At 39.2% G+C, this 8,567-nt stretch overlaps 1 protein-coding gene across 1 annotated transcript; it reads right to left on the bottom strand.

Moving 5' to 3' along the window:
- Window positions 1-6,718: 6,718 nt before the first annotated feature.
- On the bottom strand, window positions 6,719-7,435 carry LOC126728144 (uncharacterized). Its single transcript, XM_050434013.1, has one exon. The coding sequence runs from the start codon at window positions 7,433-7,435 to the stop codon at window positions 6,719-6,721; it is 717 nt and encodes a 238-aa protein (XP_050289970.1).
- Window positions 7,436-8,567: the final 1,132 nt, after the last annotated feature.

The following is an 8,567-nucleotide window of genomic DNA, read 5'->3' as shown; positions in this document are numbered from 1 at the left end:
CTGTAGTAGTAAAAGAATTCGTCCAAGGTAAGCTAACGGTTTCCTCCGCTAAGGCGACCCCATAGGATTTCAGCATCTATGAAAGTTCTCCAGGCATTCGGGGCGATTTGACTGACGGTTAGGCCTAGAAAATCTGCTAGCTGACGGTGTATGGCCGTCAGCGGTAATCTTAGACCCGCAGCAAACATGTCATCATACATGCCAACGTCAGCGGTTCTCCCTAAGTAACATCTCTCATTCTCTCTAGGGAGACGGATCGGGATATGGTCCGGAATTTGGTAGCGGGCGTGCAACTCCCTAAAAACCTTATCACTCATCATGGGAAAAAACTTGTTGACGGCCTAATCCTCAAGAAGAATGAAAGGACGGTTATCTCCTGGACCCTCTGAGGTCCCTCCACTGGATTCCTCATCACCGTCACCATCATCCCCGTCAACATCAAGATCGTCCCTGTCACTTTCATTCTCCCCTCTTCCCTCTTCTACTTCATCCTTTCCCCCCTCAGTACAACTCTCATCACCGTCGGGAGATTGGGCCGACGTTTCTCTCTTTGACGGAGGTGAGAAGTCCTCTGACTCATCACCAGAACCAAAGGCCTTGTCGTAGCCCGCTCCTTCGCGGACTGACGACTCCTCACACGACGCGTCACTTGACATCTGACAACCTACAAGTGACGGATCCAATCTAAGTACCTAAGCTAACGTCCTCACTAAAGAATTATTTAGGCATAAGCAAAAATGAAAGAAAAGAGGAAATAGAACTTACTTGTAAGTTGACTTTCTTAGAAAAACGGCTTCAATGGCAGCGATGGACAAGCTGACGGAAGTAAGGAACATGCTGACGGAAGTAAGGAACGAGCTGACAAAATTCAAGGCAACGGTCTCTCTCTTTCAAGGATCAGCAAAGAAGAAATAAAGGAAATGAGGAGGAGCTGCTTATATATATAGAGTGAAAGTGCACGGAAGACGAAGCGACACCCTCGTCAGAAGCAAAGCCAATGAGAACGCGCCATTTGTCCAAAGCATTAAATGCACGGCGGCTCGAGGGATTCCTCATAAATAATTTTCCTGCTCCCTTAAAGAATATAACAATGATCAGTCAATAAGAACGTTAACTCCATAACCCGTCATTATAGAAAGTGACGGAGATATGGAGTAGGGGGCAACTGATAAGGATAAAAGAGATTAATCACAAAAAGACTAAACCGTCAGCCCTCATTTGATAACTGTCGATGGAAGAGATTTGTGGGAAGAAGCACCGGCAAAGCACACCCTAAGGCTGACGGGGTCATGAGGCTGACAGGATCATAAAACTGAAGGGATCCTGAAGCTGACGGCATTAGTCAAAGATTGCTTGCCAATCACGTTTACGTGTGTAAGGAAATGACTTGCCCTCCATGTTTTGAGAAACCTAAGAGGGATTCCTATATGGAAAGGATCCCACAAAATACGTCCAAGAAGACTCCTATAAGGAAAATACTTCTACTCCAAGGAAAATGGGTCAATCCCTACTACTATAAAAACCCAAGCACCCTCACAAACCAAGGTACGCATAATTTACCCTCTCTAGCACTCTAGAGTTGTAAGAATAGTTCTGACTTGACCTTCGGAGGGTATTTAGCCGGCACCACACCGGTGCTCTCTGCTAGGTCTTTTCTTTTTGCAGTGCAGGTGCTGTTTCGAGTGCGCGATGACCGTGTGGCTTACTGGTGATATTTTCCGCATCATCAATATATATATCTCATTGTATTAAAGTTGTCATTAAAATATCTAGAGTCTATTGCAACAAAATTTTTGTTGTACAAACTTATTACCTCAAATTTTATTGCAGCACATCATCAACTATTGGAATGAATTTGATGTTATTGCAATGATTTTTTTTTTTTTTTTTTTTTGGTAACAAACATTTTTTTCTTGTTATGAATTATTATAAATTTTATTTACTACATAGGTTTTATAAACTAATGTAACAACTTTAAAACATAGAATAATAAAAGTAATTAAGAAACTTATTACTATTTTTGTTTGTAAGCATTTGAAGTAAAATTAGTTGCATCTTTAACATTTTCCTTCCTATAATACAAAGTAATGCTACATTTACAAAAATTTCATAACAAATTCTAAGCAGTGAGCTATTACTAGAGAGTTAAAAAGTGATGATAGTTGTGGGCTAGATTAGAATCAATAACAACTGGCCATTTAGGATTTGTTATGAATTTGTTGTAAAAATATTGTTGATGTAGCATTACTCCTGATATAATAATAGCTATTACCATTTAAATTAGGTAGCATTTCAACTTTGATATAATTCATTATAAAACAGCAATGCTGCAATAATGAACACTTCTCACTCTCGAATTATGGTTGATGTTTCTTATTTGAAATGTTACACTTTTTCTTTAGTAACTATCACAATTAATATCACTCTTCTTAACATTAATTGTTGGAATGCAACCAGAATAAATGTAACCTTTATTTTAAATGTGGATTTACCTCTAGCTTTGTTGCACATGCAAAGCCAACATGAAGGACACAATAGAATCTCAGAAATGTTGGGACAATATCCACTTTCATGGTACAATGCTTATATTGCACAAAGACCAATTAACTGAAATTTGTAGCCTTTATAAATCCAAGTACTAGCTAGATGCAGACCAGTAAACATGCCCTTTATAAATAGGACCCAAGGTTTGACCACTTGCACTTTGCTCTCATACTAGAGGATAAAAGCCCCGTTGATCTTATCCATGCATTGACCAATTTAGACCATTAACATGGATGAACAACAATGATTATATAATATAAGTGGAGCTTTGATGAAGTTCAGCATCATATAGTAGTATTATCAATGAGCATCTTTCTTTTTCAAAACCTGGACCACCTTTTGGAACTGTATTAGACCAAGCAGCATGCTAATTGCTCCAACATATGAAAATATTATTCTATATGGATGGTGATTTTGTTTGATAGATGACACATCACTAGTTCCATGGACTAAGTTGTCGGAATTTAATTTGATATACAACATAGGCGTTTAAGACTATACAGAAGCACAAGGCAGTGATTCTGTAGGACCTAATTTTGCAAAAAATAAATGGATTAATATCTTCTTCTTTTTTTTGAGAATCAAGTTTTGGAAAATAAATGGATTAGTATGAGCTACATCATTTAGATGGAAAATCTATATAATTAATGCAATGGACTTCAAGTCGTTAAAGCAGCATGTAAAACAAAAAATGGAAATTCATTACAGCAGCCACAGGTTAAACATGTTTGATGCATCACTCTAGAAGCATAATATATGTACAGAGTCCAGACCAAAGAATAATAAAACTTCATGAGGTCTGGTTTTTTACTTAACTTCATCGAGTTTCTTAGTTTCACTAATCTATTTGTTTCTTGAAAGCGAATGTTGAACCTACTGCTCTGGTCAATAAGCGGCAAACATGGGAAAAGATTTCAGAAATTATTTGGAGTATAATTTGATTAGAGTGGAAAAACACAAAGCTTACCAAGAAAAGAAAAGGAAAAAAAATGGGAACGCAAGTTTTACAATAGTATTCAAACATAGATCCACCATCCACCTACAAGTTAACATCCCAACCGTATCGTTAGGAATGCAATTTATTTGGATGAACTATTTAAAGAAAAGAATTTGAATTTCAGTTTTTAATTTAGATGATTTTGTTAGGGCATATGTGGGAATTTTTAGAGACATATGTGATGTAAATTGGCTAATCTTTTGACAAAACGCACTTTACTTGTAATTGGATAGATTTAGGATGTGTTTAGTACTTCAAGAAACAAGTGTTTAAGTTTAGTATTAAAGCCATGCAAGTCTGACCAAGAAACAATTGAAAATGTGCTGCTTATTAAATCTCGACAGATGTCTTGACAGAATTATTTCTATCAAGGTTTAATGTTGAAGTTTGACAGAAGCTGAATTTGTCAAGAATTATGAAATTAGAATTTCCAAATTTGATTTCACGCATATCCTTGTATTTGTGTAGAGTTTCTTTTCTCACAACCCTAGACATATATAAGGATTATTTTAAGGGCCGTCACAAGTGATGCAAAGTGATGCAAAGGTTGTTGCAATTGTTGTTACATGCATATTGTGACCAGAGATAGAAATTGCCCTAGTTCATCATATTCTTTGTAGAAGCTACTGCGTCTTTGCGCCAAAGGTTTTTTTTACCAAGGAGCTTCCTGATCTTCATTGATGGATGAACTGAAGAACTTTGTAGCCAACATCTTCCTCAAGTTGGTGTGTTAGTCACGTACTGGGATTCGTGCATCATTGGTCAGTCACGTACTGGGAGCCGAGATTGCTACTACATTATAAGTCTAATTGGATATTGGGGTAAGGGTTCAACTGTAGGTTGGTATTAGGTACTGGGATTCCTTTTACTTGTAACCACTTGTTTTGATAATATTGGATTCTGGGGAGTGGTAACCTTAAATTCACCCAGTGGGGTTTTGATTCGGTGGTTTTCCCCATTCGTAAACAAATCACCTATGTCAAATTTATTTTCCACTGCATTTAACTTAGTTGATGATTTGTTTGTGCTACCATGCTATTGCATGTTAAATTTGATTGAATTAATTCACTTGGGCAAGTGGCAGTGTGGTTAAGTCAAGCGGTAATGTTCAGTAGACTTAGGAGTTTAGCATTTCCCTTTGGTTATGTACTCTTTTAAACCCTTTCCTTCCTCCTCCATTTCTCTCTTAGATGGTTTGTATTAGGTATATCATGCCATGTACCATTTGTCCTCATTTCTAGAGTATGGCGACCCCTGTTTATTTTCCAGCACTTATGTATTTTGGGCCATGCTCTAGGGATATAGGCATTTACTTTTCTGCTCTGTGTGCTTGCATTGTGGATGATGTAAGTATATATATATCTACTCTTTCCTTCCGATGTGACTATCACAGTCCGTGTCATCTAAGGCAAGCGATGCCTAATTTCTGCCGCGAAAGCAAGGTGACATCTCGCCGGATTTTCACTATGGAAATATGGTACTTTGCTCGAAAGCCTTAGGAAAGCATAGATTGGGACCACAGATTGGGACCACACTCATTTAAAAGCCAAACCTCAAAGCCCCTATGCATGCAAAGCCTTGAAAGCCGATGCCAAAATCATGTTTTTTCACTGCCAATCTCTAAAAATTAAGGTTTTATCAAAACAAAGGACTGTCCTTGGACAGGCGTTGTAGGGTGCCTAACATCTTCCCTACATGTAACCAAAATTCCGGACCTAAAAATCAAGATTTTTTAACATCCACATTAGATTAGGGAAAATGACATTTTTCTTAGCCTAGGATTGGTAATAAAATCAACTAGAAACAGGTGACCAATTACATCTTAGAAAAACCCAATGATTGGTGGCGACTCCATTTACCTTTGGTAATCTCTTAAAATTTGGCCCAATTCCTGGCCTAACGCCAAAGGTAGACCTACTTTCCTCCACTGAGAGAGAGAGCACCCAAAGCCCCGCGTAAACCACGCCACACACTACACACATGCACATGTAGCATCATTCACTCGGGAGGGGCCTCCAACGGGTCCCATGCATGCGGGAGCGTTGCCATGGTAGGTGGTCAAACGAAGGCCCATGACGGCGGTTTTTCTGCCCCAACTGAGGCCGGGAGTCGACATTGACAAAGCATTTTTAAGAGAGAGAAAGAGGAATATAAGGGGCCACCACCTTTGTCATACTGGCCTCCTAGCGTCATCAAGTTGCCAAAACCCCTAAGAGTAATTTTTTTTTCCTTTTTAAATTAGAAGCTTAAATGTGATTTGGGTTTGAGTAATTTGGTTGGATAGTTTTGGTTTTGGGTATATAAGTACAGAGAATATTTGGTGGGCAATGTAAAGCCATATTCTATCATGGTTTTTTTTTTGTCCAAATTATCCAGTTGTTTTCCAAATAAACTAAAACCTTATAACAACACAAAATAGGGCATTATAATATGATTTTCCCCCAAATTAGGTAAACAACAAGCACTATTCATTAAAAACATAATTCAAAGTCAAACTCCTTTTTTTTTTTTTTTTGAAACCGACCTTTTCATTCATTCAGATAAATGTAAATAATCCAAATACAAGGCTTCTACAGCAGGTGGTGGAGTTTCCTCCAACCATATCATTTCCTCAACTACATTTTTAGCATGCCTAGCAAGTACGTGTGCCACCAAATTAGCACTTCGCTTCACATGACTAAACTGAGCCCATCTAAGTCCTGTTGCAAGCCATTGGATATCCTGGACAACATGACCAAGCCGAGACAAGTTAGGTCCACCATGTGAAAGTGAGGACATCACTACCACGTTGTCTCCCTCGATGAGCAGCTCCGAAAAACCTGCATCAATCGCAAATTCCATCGCCTTTTGACAAGCCAGCGTTTCTGCCTTTTCACTGTCCTTAACCAGAGGTCCTTTCGCAGACATGGCTGCCATGACCTCTCCATTCGCGTTCCATATTATTACTCCAACTCCAGAGCAGTTCAACTCCTTGAAGATTGCGGCATCAAAGTTCGGCTTGTAGACCGAATCCGTAGGGGCAACCCAGGTGTTTGTATTCAATCGTGGCAGTTGGGGATTCAACTGGTCTTGTGACTGTTGAAACTCATTGAGGTAATCCCATGCCCTCTTATTGAGCCATCTCGGGTCTCTCATTTTCCCCCCATGAACTACGGTATTTCTTTGGCTCCAAATCAGCTAAGATTGAACTAGGAAAAGCTCGAACACAGCTGTGGTTAACCGGATCATCAGTTCTTGAAATAATTGAAGAACATCCTGTTGACCCGCGCTCCATTTTTGCAGCCGAACCAAGCTACCCGCCCAGACATCCCTCGCAACGGCATAATCCCACAATGCATGGACCCCTGTTTCGGCTTCTCTTGAATAGAGCATACACACATCTTCATCCATGACTTTTCGTCGCCTAAGATTGGCACGGGTTGGCATAATATTTTGACAAGCACACCACCCAAACACTTTAATTTTCTTAGGCACATTAAGCATCCAAAGTTTAGACCACACTTGAACACCAATCGGACCGGCTGATGTTTCTGCCCATGACTCCATCTTCTTAAGCTGTCTTGCCACATGGTAGCCCGATTTGACCGAATAAACTCCCTTCTTTGTATGTAACCACATTATCACATCTGAGGCTTGTCTATGGCTTAGGGAAATTTTGAGAATAGCATTGGCATCCTCCTTATGGAAATTTGCTCGTATTATTTCACTATACCACATTTTCTGCTCCTGGTTAATGAGGTCCGAGACAAACCAACCACCCTCCTCCATACTAGGTGGATGCAAAACTCCATTCGTTGGGTAATTCAGAATCCACTTATCCATGGAGACTCTAATATTTGAGCCATCTCCCACTCTCCAACAACAACCAAATTTTAGGATTGGACTCGCCGCCATTATACTCTTCCACACATAAGAGCAATTAGGAGAAGCAGAGGCATCCAAAAAGTGGCTCCTTGGGAAATACCTAGCTTTGAAGCACTTGACCATCAGAGAGTCTTGCTGCTATATTAGCCTCCATCCCTGTTTTTCCAACATGGCAAGATTAAAAGATGTTAGGTCTCTAAAGCCCAAACCTCCCATCTTCTTAGCTTCGGTCAATTTATCCCAGCTTTTCCAGTGGATTTTCCTCACCTCTCCTTCCTGCCCCCACCAAAATTTGGCACACATAGCATTGAGTTCGTCACAAAGTTTCTTGGGTAATTGGAATACCCCCATGGAATACGTGGGGATAGATTGAGCCACTGCCTTTATTAATACCTCCTTCCCACCTCTAGATAGCATCTTTTCCTTCCATCCTTGAAGCTTCTTCCATACCCTACCTTTCAGGTAAGCAAATGAGTGGTATTTAGCTCGCCCCACCAGCGTGGGCAAGCCCAAATACGTCTCAAACCGATCCACCTCCTTTACTCCCAAAGAATCTTTGATCCATCTCTTCTGCTTAGGTGGTGTGTTACCACTAAAGTAAACGGAAGATTTCTCCAAATTAATGCATTGACCCGATGCCCCAACATATACCTGTAAGATCTTTGAGATCACCTGGACTTCATTTTGAGTAGCTTGACAAAATATCAATGAGTCATCTGCAAACAAAAGATTAGTAATTCTTGGGGCCCTCCTGCAAATGGTTTTAAATCATCTATAACACACATTCATACGCACTTACCCACACCATATTTTAATGTCACACTATTGATGAGTGGAAGATGGTGAGAGAGTTGGACATACTTTCATTTTATGGAATGCAATCGGTGAACACAACACAAATTAGTTGATTTTCATGGTCATGTTACTCTTCTACTTTTAGTTTTGGTGTCATGATTTTTTTTTAAAAATTAATCTTACCTTGAGAAAGCTACAATGTGCTATGAAGCAATTAAACTAATTTTTATATATGTTTCTTTACTCTAATTTAGTTTATTTTTTCTTTATAATATATGTACACCATTTTTCAAAACCGTCTTATATAAAATATCACAAAATTATCTGTACATTGTACGGGCAACCTACTAGTTATCAAATTTCATTA

The sequence above is a fragment of the Quercus robur genome, chromosome 5 (assembly GCF_932294415.1).
Source record: "Quercus robur chromosome 5, dhQueRobu3.1, whole genome shotgun sequence".
In the NCBI taxonomy this organism is placed as follows: Eukaryota; Viridiplantae; Streptophyta; class Magnoliopsida; order Fagales; family Fagaceae; genus Quercus; species Quercus robur.
This window is presented reverse-complemented; position numbering and strand designations above follow the sequence as displayed.